The sequence below is a fragment of the Carassius auratus genome, unplaced genomic scaffold (genome assembly GCF_003368295.1).
Source record: "Carassius auratus strain Wakin unplaced genomic scaffold, ASM336829v1 scaf_tig00032082, whole genome shotgun sequence".
Taxonomy (NCBI): Eukaryota; Metazoa; Chordata; class Actinopteri; order Cypriniformes; family Cyprinidae; genus Carassius; species Carassius auratus.
This window is the reverse complement of record NW_020525972.1, coordinates 28,957-48,603: the sequence shown is the minus strand read 5'-3', so window position 1 is coordinate 48,603 and position 19,647 is coordinate 28,957. Positions and strand designations below refer to the sequence as shown.

Genomic DNA, 19,647 nt, shown 5'->3' with positions numbered 1-19,647 from the left:
ATGAGATTCATTCGTGAAATCACATTTGACCCAATCTACATTGTCAATGTACTACTGATTCAGAACCAGGCAAAACAGCAGTTTAATTTCACATGTTTGCCCCAGGAAACCACATTGAACAACATAGAAACCAGCCCAAACACTCTAGAAACTGCCTAGCAACCAATCAAAACACTCTAGCAACTGCCTTGCAACCAGACAAAACACTCTAGAAACTGCCTGGCAACGAGTCAAAACAAAATAACAACTTCCTGGCAACAAACCAAAACACTCTAGCAACTGCCTGGCAACGAGTCAAAACAAAATAACATCTGCCTGGCAACAAACCAAAACACTCTAGCAATTGCCTCTTGAACGTTCCAAAAAACTCTAGAAACTGCCTAGAAACCAGCCAAAACATTTTAGAGACTGCCTGGAAACCAATCAAAGAACTCTTGCAATTGTTTCTGGGTTGTTGTAGTTGGTTACACCTAGGTTATTGCTAGAGTGTTTTTGTTGATTGCTAGGTTGTGGTTTCTGTGGTTCTCTGGCTGTTTGCTAGGCAGCTACTACTATGTTTCGGCTGGTTCCTATGTTGTTCCGGATGGTTTCTAAGGGTTTCTCGTCTGGTTTCCAGCATGTTTGACTACAGCAGTTCCTAGCGTGTTTTGTCTGGTTGTTAGGTGATTCAAAATAGGTTACTGATGTGTTCTGGCTGGTTAGTGGGAGTTTTTTTTTTAGAATGGTTTAACTAGTTACTAGGTTGTTCTATGTGGTTTCTAGGGGTTTTTTGTCTAGTTTCTAGGCCATCTCTGGAGTGTTTGACTACAGTTGCTAGAGTGTTTTGTCTGGTTTTGTCTGTTTCAGGTTGTTCTAGGTGTTTTTGGGGTGTTCTGGCAGTTCCTACAGTGTTTTGGATGGTTGCTAGTTTGTTCTGTGTAGTTGAGCAATGCTAGATTGTTGTCAGCAGCTTTGTAATTTTTAACTGCTTATATCCATTTCATCGTTAGACATTATATTATTTCAGCATGTTTTGCTTTATGTGTGTCATACAGAAACGTATCTTACCTTGCAGAGTAAATGTACAGATTACTGCAAGAACAGTATGAGTAGTATGGTAGCTAGCATGCTTTTCTGAACAAAAGCCACAGATTGTTTTTAAGGACTGCAGGTCTGCTTGAGTTTCAGCAGAGGGCGCAATGTCACATTTGTTAAGTCACGTTTCTTTGTTGGCAGTTGCAATCACTGCATGAAGGGTTTGAAAAGACCTTGTTGTTTGGCTGTTTAGTTTATGATATTGGTGAATAACACAGAAACAAACAATCTTTCGGCGGTGAGCCGTGTATTTATCTGTAATGTCACGCCAAAGCGATGTGTCTGATTCTGAGACTTATTTGGTTTTCAAAAACAAACAAACAAAGAGGAGGAATCAATTTCATTTTTTCCCCCTTCAACAAGAAATTAATTTGGACACAATCTAAACTGATATGACCCAGTTTTGTCTTGAAAAAAAGCTCTTTCAGACCGGTCCACCCTCTCACGTTTCCAGCAAATATTTCCATGTCTTATCCTTTCTGCGGAGGCACCAAATGTCTTGTGGAGGTGTTGAAGAGAAACAGGAACAGGGAGGTGAAGTTCATGGTCCTTCTGTCCCAAATAAATGAACCATACTTAAACAATATAATGTTCAATTATCAAATAAGAAAAAATGAGCAGCAAAAACACCCAGAAACCAGCCGAAACACTCTAGCAACTGCCTGGCAACCAGCCAGAACAACCTAGCAACCAGACAAAACCTTATAGCAGCCGTCCAAAGCACTAGCAAATGCCTACACACCAGCTAAAAGGTAACGTTCTCACAACATTCCTTAATGCACTTGCCAATAAAGCCCTTTCTGATTCTGATTCAAATAGCAACATGTTTAGAGCACTCTAAACACCCTAATAACCATATGCCAACTTGTTAAATCTACCTAGCAACAGGCTAAAATCACTTTTAAAGCCTAATGCACTCTAGCAATCAGCATTCATTTACTACTCCGAGCCGTAATTCACTGACAATCTACACAAAATCGATTTTAAAATGGGTGGCGATTCTTTGTCGATTTTGAAAGCGATTTTGTGTTAGTTGTCGGTAGACAACACTGAACCAGTGTTGCCAAGTCTGCGGTTGTTTTTCATGTCCGCGGTTTGAAGCAACCCTAATACCAATAACGTGATATTTAGCCCCTAAAATGCGAATTTTACCAAGACAACCATGCCAAAAAACAAAACATATATTTAAACCCAGAGAAGCATTTTTTTTTTATCTGGGAACCTCCTGGAATCGTGATTAGTTTTGGACTAGTTTTGAGAAGCAACAGGGCAGGATTTGTTGTGAAAACCTGGCAACCCTGATCTGAACACACATGCTGGAGATAATACTTCCAATTAAAGGAGGGTTTTTACGGATGAGATGTGCATGAAAATCGCATTCGATTTTTTGCACAGCCCTATTTGTGAGTCACGGTATTTCCGGATAATATTTGTTTTCTTCCACCTTTCTGTCTCTTTTCGGCTCAAGGGCCGTCTGTCTATGGGTTTAATTAACAAGTGAACACTGGCACGAATCACATACGTCATATCTACTGTGGTCCAACCCTCATTTAATGTTTAGAAGGCCGCCCTGCATCAAATTTACAAGGAAAATTGTAATTCTGTTAAACAACAAACATCAGCACACTCTGAAATCCTTACAGACAACAGAGATTTAATTTAAACATTGAGAAACAACAGTTCAAGTGGAAGGTCAGGTCACCCGGCGGCCATCTTGCTAACACCTCTGGACAGCTGTTTATTTATGGGCGTTCACGTGTAGTTCATACTAAAACCACTCTAAACACTCTAGTAACTGCATAGCATTTTCTTTGTCAATTTAATGAATTGAAAATGTAGTGTTACACTTGGGGCACCCCACACAGTGCTTCAGAAACACATGCTGTTCAGACATGCGGCGCTCAGGTTTGGTCGTAAATGTTCACTGGTTTGCTCATAGAGAGACCCGTGCGGTTTTCCAAGTCTGTCATTGTCCTCAGATGATCTCAGGTCTGCTCTGTGTGAGATCATTTCATGAATGATTATCAGAGGCCGGTAATTCAGTTCCAACTGCATCATCTAAAGACGAATAACAGCCACCATGTGTTGAAACCGAGCGGCAACTTACCGCGCTCTCTCGTGAAGCCAACAAGGAAGTGACTAAAACTTTAATTCATCGACTGGCCGCTTGAGGCTGGCTGCAGAAGAGAGTCAGTCCCATAGACTCCCCATGTTAAAATGCCCAACTTTACAGCAGAAAAAAACATGTTTACAGCCTGTTGCAAAAAATTATTTCTGTCTATATAGCTAATTTAGCCCTTCATGACAACTGTGAGGAGGTGAATTGTTTTTATAGCTCATCCGTTTAAATTATATAATTCCTTAAAGTTCTGCATAATTAGGGGCATGGCCACTTGAGTGACAGGTGGATTGCTGCTCCTGACACCGCCCTCGTGCTAGGTGGGCGTGGCTTAGGCAACCAGCTCCCGCCTTTTTGCTCATTTTTGATTACCCCAGAGTGACGCGCGGTGACGCTCCGCCCAATTTTGGTTTCAAAAACTCTCTTCGGAAACCTACGGGAGACGTCACGGACACTACGTCCATGTTTGATACAGTCTATGGTCGAAACACATGGTGTTATGAGGATTTTGCGCAGAAGAATGATTGCAGTCATGAAACGGCTTTCTGGCACAAAGTCTTTTTGGTCAACATTCAATGTATTTCTCCATTTATACAATGAATGAAGACACCTTTGTAGAATTAAACATCATAGCAACAAGCCTAAACCACTCTATACACCTTAGTAACCACAGAACATCTTAAAACCCCTCTAAACGCCTCGGCAACCACATAGAAATATATTCATCCAATAACTTTATCCCCTTGTAAACATTCAGTAGCAAAACTGATGAAACACAGATCAGAATCTTAGGATGATATGAACAAAAGTACAGGGGATTATGTGTTTTGAAAGTGAATCCTGCTAGTGGGAGACAAGTAGTCTTTACATGTACTCTGTTTTTGCAGAACTAAGAGACGACTGTTTAGGGGAAACTTCCATTACAAATAAGGATATACTGTAATGTAATTTGGCAGAGACTGGCTAAAGTATTTGATTTTGACCTGGAAGACTGAAGTTTGCACTAGTTGTTGTATAGTTTAGAGATTGTGCTTATAGTTGTGAGAAAATTGTATTTTGTGTAAGCAATCAAGAAAAGCTGTAAAAATATATATATTTTTTTCTGCAAATAATAATAATAATGAAAAAAATATGTTTCATAGGACTGTTTTTTTATTGTTAAGATCTGCTGTTTCAGTATCGACAGCTGCGCTGTTCTCTAGTTGGGCAAATCCCTGCTGTATGGGGTGGGATGTGCGTTGGTGACTCAAGAATACTTAGAAATTGCATTAGATAATTTATTGTGCTGAGTTCATTTGGCTGCCCTTGGCTTTCCGCAGGGGGTGGATTACCTCAGCTGTTATTGAAAGGTGCTAATCATTTCCTCATTAGCGGGTACACACAATATTGAGATGTGGCCCTGCAACAAAAGGTCCAGTTGCCAGCTCCCTGGCTCACAGGTAAACCTCAAATTAATGGCATAGCAGCAGGACGCAGCATCTATATCCTGTCCCATCTAACCTGAAACCCCCCCACTCTTCTTTGTGGATCCTTATAGCTTCTAGTAGTTTCCAGAACGTGCCTGGTCGCGGTCAGAAATTCACCTCACTTCATTGGGAGTAGACTGCGAATATCAAGAGGGCCAAAACTGAAATGTAACTTTTAAATATAGAAGATGAAGATATTAAGCCATAATTGTGAGTTAAAAAGTCGCAATTAGAAAATAAGCCACACTTATGTGAAAAAAGTCCCAGTTGTGAGAAATAGTCACAATGCTGAGATAAAAGTTATGAGATAAAAAGTTGAAATTCCAAAAGAAGTCAAATACGAGAAAAAGTTGCAAGTCAAAATTGTGAGAGATATAAAGTTGCAACTATGAACAATCACAATTACCCACAAATATAAATAACTTTCCATAAAATACATCAACAGTCACCAGTGACAAACAGTAATATTTAACTACGTATTTCAATACAAAACCGGTGCCACCACTATACAGTTTAACACATAGCCATCCAGACTCATCCAAATTTCCAAACCCATTCAATCTTTCTCTGGAATTTGGTCATTTGAACGCAAGCCACACTTCAACTCAACTCAACCGAGCGAGAAGTCTGTTTAGGTATCTGTTTGAAAAATCGCCTCTCTGTGTCGACCGAGAGTGAATTTCGCTGAGGAAGAGTGCATTCCACTCCCATTTTAAGTGGCCGTGCTCCGCTACATGTATCCCATGCTGCACTAGGCCTGCTGTGGCTTCCAGAGCCAGCAGAGTGCAATCAAAAGCCAAACTTCAACAACTACCAGATGGCCGAGATCATGTTTGAATGAGACTTCCCTTTCAAGGACCACACACTCTCTAAAACAATGGTTGTTTTCTTAATGTTGCTAATATTAATGCCGGGAACAAGTCAAAAATCTCCCAGAACATGTCACTGGTTGGAAGTTGCTCTTTTGGAACTCAGAAGATTTAGAGGTCTCAGTTATGTTTCAACTTAAACCCAGTGAATTCAACCCAAACAAGTACAAACAAGGTCACATGGAAGAACAAACACAGAGAAAGCAGATTCTTTTACATTTCAAATTCATCTCAGATGTTTCTCCTAAAATAGTTTTATAAAAGTGTTAGGAGAAATAAAATAAATGTGGCTAGCAGCTTAGATCATTCGGCCTTGAAAGAATTTGATGGGAAATGTCAAATTGAGATCTAAGACTGCAGACTTGATTTTGGAAATCTGAGCACACTGAAACTCTAGATGAGAAGCATTTGGGGCATCTCACTGCCATCAGAATGAACTGCAATACTGAGATCTGCAATACTGAGTGATTTTTCTTTCATATAAGAGTGCGATTAACATAATATCCCCAAAACAATAGGAATGACTTGTTAGTGTGACTGTATAATACTATAACAATGGCCTAGCAGATATTGGAAGGTGATTAACTTCATAATGATCCCTGTGTGGTGCATCTAACAGCTGGTTTCCCATCTTCCCATCAGTGGAAGAACGGATCCACCCCCATCTGCAAACTCCCAAACTCCCTGACTTCAAAGCAGTCGCCTGGGAGTCCTGTGATGGTGCCGTTCCTCCACAGCCCTGGCTGATCGCACTTGCTAATGCTAAGCAAACAGACATTTGACTTTGTCTTTGGAAGGGTGTCCGCTCTTGAGGCCTACAGGATAGAAAAGCACTGGAGAGCTCTTCAAGATAAGGACGTAAAATTTAGGGACATGTCCCCATAAATGCCAAAATCAATCCTACACCTTTGGTTCAAGATCTCAAATTCTCCCAAACACTGAATGAAAAAGCAATTAGGCACTTTCGGAGACCGAAGTTGCTTGCTTTCGCAGGAATTTTTTCTCACAGGAAGACGTTATTGCTTCTCAGATGTTCCTCAACGTTTCATCTTTAGCATGACATCTCAAGCCACATTCAGTATGATGAGCTTAAACATTTCTCATCATTACTCTGCCAACTCTTGACTCAAAGTTGATATTCAAAAGCAAGAATCCTTTCTTCTAGGAGCCAGTGATTATTTCCAATCAAAGGACTATGTATGTAAATGATGTAGAATACAACAACAAAATCTCTGATCGTATATTCCAGGCTATTTGCACACTTTATTTCCCTGTGACTGTGCTTGTGCTTAGTCATTCTGCGTGTGTTTGCACAAGGGTGTTGGCGGTTTTGATGTACTGGGTTTCCTGCATAGTTGTCAAGAAGCAAGCAAACACAGCTGGCCACCTGATTGACTCTTAGCAAAACTGACCCTCTACAAAATGGCACCAAACGTGACCACACAAGCACAAATCCAGAGTGAGGAGGGGGTGAATGGTTTTTGGACCCATTTTGATGTCTGGAGCATATTATTGTTGTTCTTTCATGGACAATCACATATCACTCGGAGCTATTCATTCGAGTACAGGTATGTGAAAAAGTACAGATTCCTATACTTAAGTGCCAAAATTGTGAATCCACAAGCTCTGACCTTTCATTCCTGTGCTATGAGGCATGTTGCGTTAAAAACAGCTGCAGGAAACGCCGTAGACCGTGGGTACAGGTAGGATGTTCTGGTTACCGAGCTGTCGAGCATCTGTTCTTCCCCTCCGTAATGATATTCCAGGCTGTCTATCCATTTGTCCATGGTACACCTGCTTTACTTGATATTTACACCCATAAAAGAGGCTGTTTGGTGCCATTCCTCCAGTGGTTTGTTGGCTTGTGCTGGAACTAGTCATTTAGGGCCGTTAACCATTGTCTATCAAGGCTGCTATTAGAAAACATTGGGTTTCAAGTTTATAACATTGTTACTTAAAGTAATGGGTTGTTAAACCAAGTTTTTCCTAAAAATCCTATAAAATATATACATATGGAGTACAGAGATCAGATAATTTGATTGGACGATTTGTTCATTTTTACCAACCAAAATGTTAGTATTTTTTAATGTTTAAATTTTTTTGAAATTAATCTTATTGAGTAAAACAAGTGAAATTGTCAAAACGTTTTAAAAAACAGTATTCAGCATTCAAAACTGTTACTTCAGTTCACTTTGGAAAGTGTATAATAATGTTATATGTATTAAATATTTAGGGTCAGATTTGGTTGGAAATTTCAAGTTTACACCATTTGTCCTCAAGTGTTTTTTTATTATTATTCTTCTTAAAGTAATGTACATAAACTAAGAAAACTGTGACAGTAAAGTATAATTAGTGTAAAACTTTTATAAATCACAGGTGGTGGTAAAGAGTCCATGGGACACCTTTAATAATCGGATGAGAAATGTTTGCATTTAAGTATTTTTCATTGTGAACACTGGTATCTTGGGAAATCTAAACACAGTTTGAGAAAATGTTAAGTCACTAGATTAGCATGGAATTTTTCTCAGCAGGAGCAGAAGACTGGGCAAAACATACTTATACTCCATCCATACTTTCAGAGGCCAACTACACTACTCCCATTAAAGAAGTGGCATTATAACACACTTAGTTTGTAATATCTCACAGATTTAGCCTCATGTGTTGAAAAAGAAAGTCTCTATGTTTGCTTATAACGGCTCTTTGCATGAATTGTGATGCCATTTTCACCTCCGCCAAAGGGGGGTCTGGTGGCCACTGGCTGGGCCATATTTTCTGGGTCATTTTCAATGTAAACAACCAGTTCTGGAGTGATTGAGACGGAGAGCCGCTGTGCAAATAATCTGAGATCTGGAGCACATCCAGGTTTATTATTGCTGAGCTGAATGACTCCCTGGCTCTGTCTTTCTAAGAAAAGAATGAAATAATTATTTGATATCGCAAGCCAGTGAGAGATAGACATTGTTGATGTTCTACTAAAATCATTAAATATTAGGTTTAACTCGCAGTTGTGCTTCCAAATGCAGAAGCATTTGACAAAAGCTTCCCAACAAAGAGTTAATGAACATACAAGACACGCTATCTGGACTTAAGAGAGGAAATGGGTGAGGATTAGATCCTCAGCAGGATGCTGAGCATGTTCAGAGTCACCGTCTGTTGTAAACTATAGTCAAAACTTATCAGGCTTCTTCTAACACAACTGAAAACCAAAATTGGCCCTCCAAAACCTTAACTAAAACTGGATATCCTCTTGTGCACACAAGTTTGCCCAGTTTTTGTGGACTGCACACTGAGGGTGCTTCTACAACATGCTGACAAAACTGTTTCACAAAAGGAACCAGGTGTTTCAAGGCTGAAACATTGCAGACATTAATGGAATTATCACTGGAACAAACTTACATGACAAGTTTACAGTTGGGTTAAACCAAAAACAAAGACAAGTTGGTTCCCTGGAATGCAAATCATTGTTTTAGCAAGGCCCCCTGTTCACTAGGGCATGGATTTGTGTTATCAAGACGAAGCCACAGAGATCCGCGTTCCCAACTTTACATAATTAACCACAGATGCGAACATTTCATCTGAACCTGGAAGTGCACATCCGATCTGCAAAAGATTAATGACCAAATTAAGTGAGGAGTCAAAGTGTGTTTTTTTCATTCTCTGCATGAATGGCGTTTATCTGAATGAAATCTGTGGCCTTTCAGAGGGCGTGCGGTGAGAATGGATGCGTTTTCTTTGGGCTGTTTCTCTGGATGTTTCCGAAACAGAAAGCAGCTGTCGATGGTTTAGCAAGGTGTGTCTTAAGTAAATTGGCTGAGATGGGTTTCCCAGCTGTCGTTACATCACTTCTGATGATCTAGAACAAATTCAGATGGATGTTAGAGCATATTTAAAGGCACACATCAACCACAAATGCTCAAAAGCCATCATATACTCACTAGCAAGTTCAAAATGAAATATTTCTGTAGATGTCCAAGCTGCTATTTTCCACAGAACAGAAGCCAAGAGACCAGGGGCTGTCAAGTTTCCAAAAAAAAAAAACACCATAAAACATAGCAAAAAAAAGTATGATTGTATGATTTATTGAAATCATATCTTCACTTGAGTTTCCTCTGTCATGGGTTTCTCATTTGTGTACTTCCAACTATTGCAGAAGATGTGTTGCACCAAGTTTGACATCAACAACGAGTGGCACAACTTATTTTTGTGATTCATTACCTGATGCAACTCATTTTCATGTTCGGTAGAGATAGCAAAGGACCCTTTTCTTGAAAACTCACCAACTTGAGGCATCTCATTAGAGAAGTTGCCAGGATTCCTTCCCACCTGCAGATACTGCATGATTTGAACAATGTTTATTTCTGTTTCAATGTACTAAGTACACAACGGAAATGGAGCACCACCTAGAAAAAGCTATGCAGCGAGCATTAACTGAGTTCAAGTCTTTAATTTCCCCAAAATAGAGTCACAATGTACACATCTTTAGGTTTCGCTACGAATGTGTGCAGTAAATTCCTGCCGTTTCTTAGATTCCCATGCAACAGTATGTTTTATGCGTGCTTGAGAGTGCAAGACACGGTACATCTGAAATCCATTAGCACGGGGTGCAGCTCACAAGCAGACTCTCCATGCAGCTCTGTTGGAATTCCTTCTCCTTGCCAACTCCCCTCTTCCTTTATTCGACATTTCTCGTTTTGTGGAGTTGCATTCTGGGAACTTTCTTCATGTCCCAGTGATTTTGCTACTCACACATTTCGGTCTCTTACTCATCTTCTCTCTGTAAATTAAAGAAACAGTCAATAAACATCACATTTTACATGCACTATCAATGCAGGAGATGTTCTAAAGTTAGTAATTCCTACTTTAATGTCTCAAAGGCACATGATGTTGTTTTGGCACTGGTGCACATTAGAATTTTCCCTGTTTTACAGGATGACACCGTTTTGCAGGTTGAAAACAGCTTGCGTTTGTCCTCTCTTCTGCACTTGAAGTTGTGCATTCTTACCTTGCTACATCACTGGAGGTCTACAGCTGCCTCGAAGGAAGGTGAGGTTAGCGTTACTGAAATATATGTATATATATATATATAAAAAAAAAGAACAAAGTGTTTGAAAGAAGAAAGAGCTCTCAAGGTTTAAAAGCACTAGAAATTAGAGTAACAGAAGAGCCACTTCCCAAAATAGCATTGAGTTTAGTGCTACTCTGATGTTTGGGGAAATGAACAGAATGAAACTCTTTAAGCACTTTATGGGAGATTTAATGGTGGATTCGTTCAACTTATGACCACAGATTTCCTCATTTACTCGCCCTTGTGTCGCTCCAAACCCGTATGGCTTCTGTGGAGCACAAAATAAGATGGTTAGCAGAATATGTTTGCGTTGATCTTATCTTAACAAGTAAAGCATATACTTAAAGATGGGTTCATTTCTACAGTCGCATCGAGTCTTTCAGGGTCATTTTCACGCCAGACGGCAGTGAGCATCTCAAAACTAAGTCGAGCTCCACCCTGACCCCTGTGGGTCACCACCACAAACCCAGATCTGAAACCAGTCCAGACCTCAATACTTTACAACATAGGGCATTTCTTACATCATTTTCTTTCATCAAGGCTACAGTGTCAAATAGCAAGGCATTCGTTACCCAATAGATAGGAGCATTCCTATTTTCTTGAAGAAACTATCAGGGAACCTGAAGATATGTGCATGCTTATAGTTTGCACAGAACTAATGCGCATAACTTTCCCCATGTGGCTTGAATCAAACATCTTTCCAAAATAAATGACAGGGGTGTCTTGCTATGGCCTCAGTTGTGATGCTCTGAGACGCACCGATAACAGATTTCAGCTCAGATTCTTCCTATATCAGAACCTATAGAAGTATTTGGTTTCCTAACAGATGAACTTCACAAACTCTCTGAGGTTTCATCAAGGGAGCTTCTGATCATATGAATTTTAGAAAGTTGACTGTTTCTGTCTTGGGGACAGTACGATTTTCTCAAAGAAATTAATACGTTTATTCATCAAGGATGCATTTAGTTGATCAAAAGTGACAGTAACGACATTTAGAATGTTAAAAAAACTATTTCCGTATCAAATAAATGCGTCTTTTGAGCCCTCTATTCATCAGTGAACTCTGAAAAATAAAATGCATCATGGTTTCCGCAAAAATATTGGGCAGCACAACTGTTTTTAACATTGATACTGATCAGAAATGTTGTTTGGGTGCAAATTAGCATATTCAAATCATTTCTGACGGATCATGTGACACTTAAGACTGGAGCAATGAAGTTGAAAATTCAGCTTTTATCTCAGAAATCAATAACATAGTAATAACATAGTCCAATAGACAGCAGTGGTTTTAAAATGTAATAATATTTCACAATTTTACTGTTTTTCCTATTTTAAATCAAATAAATTCTGCCTTGGTGAGCAGAAAATACTTTTTTTTTTTTTAACAATTTGTAAAAAATCTTACCAACCCCAAACTTTTGAACAATAATGTAGATGTACACACAAACATCAAAAACAATAAAGCACAGAAACAATATCTACATAATTTATCACACTGCAGTGCATGCTGGAAAATCACAAAACCCAAACAAACGGCCTGTTTAGGCTAGTTGGGAACACATTTTTTGTTATCTAACTCGTTTTTACATTTTATGACCCAAAAAGCCTCATTTAAAGTGCAGTTCCTGTTTTTATAATGCACAGTGTTCCCGAAATAAAACATGGTGTTGTTTTAAAAAAGACGACAGAGATGCGGAGTGGAAGCCAATCAAAGCGGCATCGACAAGATTAATGGAGGAGTGAAACAGAGGCTTCTCGATGGGACCCAAACCATATTAAAAACAACTGGATCCTCATCTGGTTTACACAGGATTTGTCATCTCTCATAAACAAAGCATCTCTAGGACAATCTCCAGCCGTAGCACAACACCATCTCCAATCCTGCTGCCAATTATTGCCTTTCTAACAAACAATAAAACACGCACATTTCATTACAAGTCTTCTTTATTGTATATTGAGAACATGCACTGACAAATATTTTGAATGTTTTCAGATATTGTGGCATCTAAATACGACTGTCAAGCTAAAAAATTAAAAAAGGCATGTTTGATTAGTTTGAAAAGCAATAAAGCACATGAGTCAGATTACCCCAAAAAATGAAAATTTACTGCAAATGTTCTCAACCACAGACTATCCGGATGTAGATGAGTTTGTTTTTTCATCAGATTTGGAGAAATGTAGCATTCCATCACTCGCTCACCAATGGATGTAAATGGGTGCCGTCAGAATGAGAGTCCAAACAGCGGATAAAAGCATCAGAATAATCCACACCACTCCAGTCCATTAATTAACATCTTAAAAAACAAAAGCTGTGCCTGTAAGAACAGAAAAAATCCATCCTTAAGACATTTCTACCTTCAAACCATTGCTTCATCATAAAATATAACTCTATAATCCAATATGAACCAGTTCAAAATCTGAACAAATAAAGAGGAGATGGACTTTTCCGCTGGAAGAAACATTATTATGGATTATGGACTCATATTTCAGCCAAAAAACGACAGTTTAAAGTTAAAAGAGTCTTAATGATGGATTTGTTTCTTACAAACACACTGCTTTTCTCTTCTCCAGATGTTCACTGATGGACTGGAGGGGTGTGGATTATTGTGGTGTTTTTATCAGCTGTTTGGACTCTCAATCTGACGGCACCCATTCACTGCAGATGATCCACTGGTGGCACTTCTCTAAATCTGATGAAGAAACAAACTCATCCTTATCTCGGATGGCCTGAGAAAACATTCCTCTTCTGTCTGGAGCACAAGATGTTTGTTCCAATCACTATGAGCAAAAGTAGTAGTGATGCCTGACAAGCGAACACTGCTAATAAGGAAAGTATTACATGAATCGAAAGCAGACCGTATTTACAATCTCCACAAAAGGCATTAGTCAGAAAATGCCTCATTCTTTATCATCTTCCTAGAAAGGCTCTGAATGTCACATGCTCTTTGGGCGCAACCTGTCAGATGTTGAGGAGGAGTCAAAAGTAATGGGAAAGTGGGCTCAGCGCAGCGCACAATGTGGTTCTGTTTAGGGGCGAGCCGCGTGGGTCTCGGAGAAAGACGTCTCTGCCAAGAACATTGCTCCTATCTCGTTCCACTGTATTTGCTCCAAGGACGATGGAATCATTCCTAGCACCATGGATGTATTTTACATGACGTAGGGCGTTTTAATCACGAGACGTGCTCAAACACAGCTACGCGCTGATTTCTCCAATTAACTTTTATGACATTGGGAACTAACATATTTTTACCGAATCTCCCACATTTTTGACTGACTTGAGGGATAAAACGAGCTCGATAAATGTGAGGGTGATGGAGGCCATTCTGTTTCAGAACTGTTCAGACTACAAAGCCATCTATGTTTTTTAAACCTGCTGACTCAGTTTGGCCATTTCAAAAACATTGGCGCTCGCATTCCGGTCACATGCGCTCAGCTGTTCGACCACCCAGGTGGCGCGTCAACCCTAACAGCCAATTAAAATCAGGCAAGCTAGGTAGCAGTTAAGAAAACAGTCAGAAAACAAAGCTTTGTTAACACTGAATTATTCACCCTTTAAATATGATGACAACATGTTGAACCTGAATCACCTTTAGTCAGTTTTACTTTTTAAGATTTACTGCAGCTTTCTGTTGTTTTTGCATGCGCTGGGGAAATAAAGTCGGTATAAATCGTACCAAATACTAAGACCATTTGAAATGTTTCGATTCAACTTTTCTCTCAAATTGTTATGTTGACATTATAAATGGTAATGGTAAATGTTTGAATGCAAAAACATGCTAAATAAATTCAGCATTTACAAAGACGAACTAAGACTTTTTCAATTCCACTTTTTCACATAGATTGTTGTGACAAAATAAAATGTAAATACATTTTTGTTTATAAAAATGCAAAAATAAAAGCTACACAAATCCTACAGCAAAAAAACGAATTTTTGTAGTAAAATGCATTTATTCTGCAGTTCTGTACCATTTAAAAAATATATATATTACATATAACAAATTATAATAAATTATATAACAAACTTTTTATTTGCATTTTATGTCAATACTTTACATTTAGGCTGTCAAAAAATTGAATTATATTTAATAATTGTCAACAATTGAAATTTTTAGATTGTCTATATATGTGACCGTGGAGCATATTCGCTGGGGTTTATTTGTAGCAATAGCCAACAATACATTGTCAGGGACAAAATCATCGATTTTTCTTTTATGCCAGAAATCATTAGGAGTTTAAGTTAAGATCATGTTCCGTGAAGATATTTTGAAAATTTCCAACCGTAAATATATAAAAACATAATTTTTGATAAGTAATAAGCACGGCTAAGGACATAATTTGGACAATTTTAAAGGTGACTTTCTCAATATTTTGATTATTCAGATGTACAAATCTCAATTTCAAAAAAGTTTACCTTATGATATGACTGGTTTTGCGGTCCAGGGTCAAATATATATTTTGTCTTAATATATTTTGACAAAGTTTTTTCTATAGCATGTGTACCAAGGTACCTCAAACATACTAAATACTATTGTTTTTCGTGTCAGGTAAAATGTTGCCTCGTGATTGTTGTGCGTTTCGTGTTGTAGCCCTATCTTTCCTATGTCATGAGTCAATCACTTAATCAGTGCACTTCATTACTGCATCAATCGCTGGTTACAAAGAAACAGAGGACAAATTTGACAAAAGATCTAAATCACATACTTAGCTTTCTCTTTCATTCACTCTTTCAATCGTGTAAATAATGGCTGGCTGCAGTGCAGGGGGGCAGTCAGCGGGTTCAGACCCCCTCCTCTATGGTTCTTCTACCAAAGCACCTCCCCTCGACCCTTCAGGGTAATTCACTTACTTTTCTCTTTCTCACAAGGGCTACAGTGCAGTTTTCCATTCAGGGGAACATATCCCGTGACAATAACGGACTCCTCCAGGCACTGCGAGACATCTGAGGTATTTCTGCTTCAATATCCTGATTACTTATCGCATGGTTTATTTGCATCAGTTTCAACGAAGCGCTTATAAGATGCACCGCGATTTTCATTTAAAATGTAGGAAAGAACGAATCTAAGGCGATTGAGACGTTGGCTACTTTGCAAAAATTAATTTGAAGAAAAAAAGTCCTCGGTGACGCAAACCGGCGTTTCTTTCCCTACAGTTTGTTGACCGGCTAACTCGTTTAAAACTCCAATAAAACTATTATCCCGGTACATGACTGCATAGAAATAAATTATAAAGATGAGAAAAGTTGTAAAGATTAGAAACATGAGAAAAAAAGTTATTTTAAGAGAGACTAAACTTTAAGTAAAAGTTGGTTAAATATACTTTAAATAGGTTACATCTGCAAGTATATAATATATATTCGTTAAAATAGACTAAAATGCAACAAGTACACTTATTATCAGTAGAATATTGGACGCCTTAACGAAATCGCGAAATCTATGTGTGTAGTAACGTTAGAGCGCGTTTGCCTCAGCAAACTCAACTTTTTTTAACGACTTTTTTTTTCCCAAAGGAAACGCTCACGTGCTGCTGTCTTTTTTTTAACGTCAAAATTAAAGTATAAGATGTTGAATTGTGTCACGGTGTCTGACTTAATTAAAATAGGAAAAGCAAACGATGTAATTCATAATAATACCTTGGAAAGATGACTGTTGTCATTTATGATTTTTTTTCTTTGTTCGCGCCTCGTTTTGCCCCGCCCACTTGAAAACGCCTCAAACTTTCCCTCTCAGATTTGCCAGACCTGTCAAATTCAGATGAACTGTGATTTAACTAAATTTGCCATTAAACTAACAATCTGAAGGCATTTGTTAAGTATAATATTTTAATTAATTTTCCAAATGCTTTTATCAAAGCTGCATTCATGCTTTATCAGAATATAAAATATCTGTTTTTGTATACTGTAAAAACTGCAGTCCCTTATTGATGTTTTGTTTTTTCTATTCACACTGACCCGCCCACTTGAAAACTCTTCAAACTTTCCTTAGGCCTGTCATCTAAGATGGCGTACTGTAATTTAACTAACTTTATTATCACAATCTTCTCATTAAACCAACTTTTTAAGACTTTGATGTTAAACAGTATTCATTTTGCGAACGCTTTTATCAAAAGCGGCTTGCAGTAAAACAAAGTCATATATTATATTAAGCAAGTCTGTGGAGGCATTACCAGTTTACCTCTGTTAAAGAATGTCCTTATTAAGCAGTAAGCCCACTTTGCAAAGGTTTAACACAAATATATCATGCTGAAAAGAAAACTATGCTGTCTTGCCACCCCTCTGAAGTTGAAATCCATTTCTGCCATGGTTCTAAATCTTTTGACGCCCATTATTTATCCTAAAAATCTTATTTTTAATGAGCCAGTTGAGGACAAAACCAGGAGTCCAGTCTTGGCCAAGAGTTGGTTTGTTTCTACACACTAAGACAAGTCTAAGTGGGCCTGTAAAAGAAAGCAGTCTGGTGCTTATACACTGTAAAAAATGATTCACTTTATTTACTCAATAAAATTGTTTAAAATGTTACATTCAATATTATTAATTACATTTAACACTTTATAATTAATTATAAATAATCAAATTAGATGGTTACAAGCAACCATTCAAAATGAGTAAAATAACATGAAAAAATTAAGTAAAATATTCACAAAAATATTGATTTGATTGAAAACAAACAAACAAAAAACACTATGCTAAAGAATACTATGTTATACATGCCAGGCCAGTAGTTGGCGATCATGAAACACTATACATGTTCACATTTTTGTTGCTTACATAGATATGATACAGGCATCATGTTCAGAAGTGTGTGTCTTCAGTCCCCCAAAACAAAGTTAATTAACAACACACAAAGTTCACAAACAGAATCACTGAAGGAAAAAAAGGGTACATTTATAGGGTTACCATTATAGTGGTCAGTGTTTGCGTTAGTTGGGCTGTTGACCCTTGACTTTTTACTGTTACATTTTGCATGGCTGTTGTAACTGAATTATAACAGCTACTTGCTAAGAGTATTGCGGTGGTCCTGGTTATAATTTGGCATAATCTTTGTTTGGCCTGAGTGTTATAAATTGAGCCTGTTCTCAGAGACAAATTGACATTCATTAAAGCAACACCTGTAATTCTACAATAGAAGACCTGGATTTTTATGTGAAATCCAGAGTTTAAGAATTCTGATTAAGAAAAAAAATTGTGACGGAGAAGGGAAACTTTCTCTTTTGCACTAAGTGACATCAAGAACCAGCATATGATTCTCAAGAATGGTGACAGACAGCAAGATGGGATCCATAAATGAGTTTTGATTGGTGGCACCCAGAATGCAGTGCAACAAGTTTTTGATGGTCACCATTGTTGAGGTTCTCAGGCTGATTCTTGATGTCTGTTTGCCTAAATAATATATATATATATTCTTTTAAATGTCTAGACCTTATGCTGTTCAAACATAGAACAACTGTTGCCTGTAAGACAAAACCAACTCAGAAATCCAGACCAAAGGCTGTCAAAACAAACAACACCACCTGATCTTACTCTTCGTTGGCTTATCTAGCAGCAATCTCACAATCACAGCAACCAAAAAAAGTTTTGTTTAAAAGGTTAAGGGTCAAGATCCCAACTACAGCAAACACTGACCACCGTAGTGGTAACCAAAATGTAGATTATTCTCCTGCAGTGATTCTGTTTGTTAACATCAGGTGTCTTCAGTAACTCTGTTTTGGGGGCTTGACAACATGAGCTTTTGAACACAATGCCTGTATCATCTCCATGTAATCAACTAAAACATGAATTTGTGGATTACATTTTTGCGCTGTGTTTCTTAGTCACCAACTACTGGCCTGGTATGCATAACATAGTGTTCATTAGCATAGTGTTTTGTTTTTCTTTCTCAAAGAAATGTTTTTTTTGTGGTTTGTATTTCTTTAAACTTAGCTTATTTTTGTGCTATTTAACTCATTTCGAATGGTTAATTTCTAAGTATCTCATTTGATTAATTCTAATGAATTCTTATGTGTTAAATTTAATTAATAATATTGCTTGTAATCTGTTGCCACGATTTTATTAATTAAATATAATGTATTATTTTTGACAGTGTACACCAACTACACACACATTTCCTATCATGTATGCCTATGAAAGATGGTCAAACCAATCACAGTAGGTATGGGGCGGGTTAACATGTGCAACCCCGCCTCTATATGCAGGCTGCAGCTGGGTGCTTCTCGTTTTATCCAACAAAACCGATATTTTTGAATACATTTTAATTATTTTTTTTCATGTTATTTTACTCATTTTGAATAATTGCTTTTAAGCATCTCATTTGATTAATTCTAATTAATTCTAATGTGTTAAAGGTAATTAACAATAATGCTTGTAATCTGTTGCCACAATTTAATTGAGTAAATATAGAGTATCACTTTTTACAGTGTAGAGCCACACGGCTTGCCTGGAATAATACTACACTTTATAAAAAACTCCATCATCGGCCGTGGGCGATTTAATGGAAAAATTTATGAGGGGGCACATTTGTTCGTATGTTCACTGTATAGGCCAAATAGGCTAAGCAGTAAAGCTATGCATTTCATCTTCTCTTTTTTTAGCCTTCAGTCTGGAGTGCACAAGCTTGAAGTTTGCGTCTGAAGAGCTCATTGGAAAGGAAGAGTTTTATTGCAAGTGAGGCACGTTTAACGGCGCTTTAGGAGTCGCACAGCAGGGGCCAATGGGAGTGTGGAATCTGGCCAAGGTGGTGCTCGGATGGGCCGCAATCTGGTGGGCCGCGGTCCATTCGGCGCAGGCGCAAGGAGATGGAGACATCCAGGCCAGTCGATTCACTGGAAAACCTGAGGGGGAGGTGCAACAGAGGGTCCGTCGGAGAGGCCAGGAGTCCCTCAGGGGGTAAGAGTTTTTTCAGTACCGTCCTGCTCCTGTTTTCTGTCAGTTTCATTATTAATGTGGACACTCTAATGGCTTAACCATATGAAGCGGAGGGTTTAACTCAACTTTTATCACCAGAAGTACAGTATATTCATTTGGGGGTTGGTATATCTTTAAAGCTTGAATTCGAAGCTAGC

The 19,647-nt window shown here is 38.2% G+C and overlaps 1 protein-coding gene across 1 annotated transcript in view; it reads left to right on the top strand.

Moving 5' to 3' along the window:
- Positions 1-15,448: 15,448 nt before the first annotated feature.
- Positions 15,449-19,647, top strand: part of LOC113080807 (fibrillin-2-like) — a 31,393-nt gene continuing 27,194 nt past the window's right edge. The window contains exons 1-2 of the mRNA XM_026252856.1: positions 15,449-15,537; positions 19,177-19,471. Coding sequence (XP_026108641.1) covers positions 19,296-19,471 — 176 coding nt within the window. The 5' untranslated portion in view covers positions 15,449-15,537; positions 19,177-19,295. The remainder of the gene's footprint in view (positions 15,538-19,176; positions 19,472-19,647) is intronic.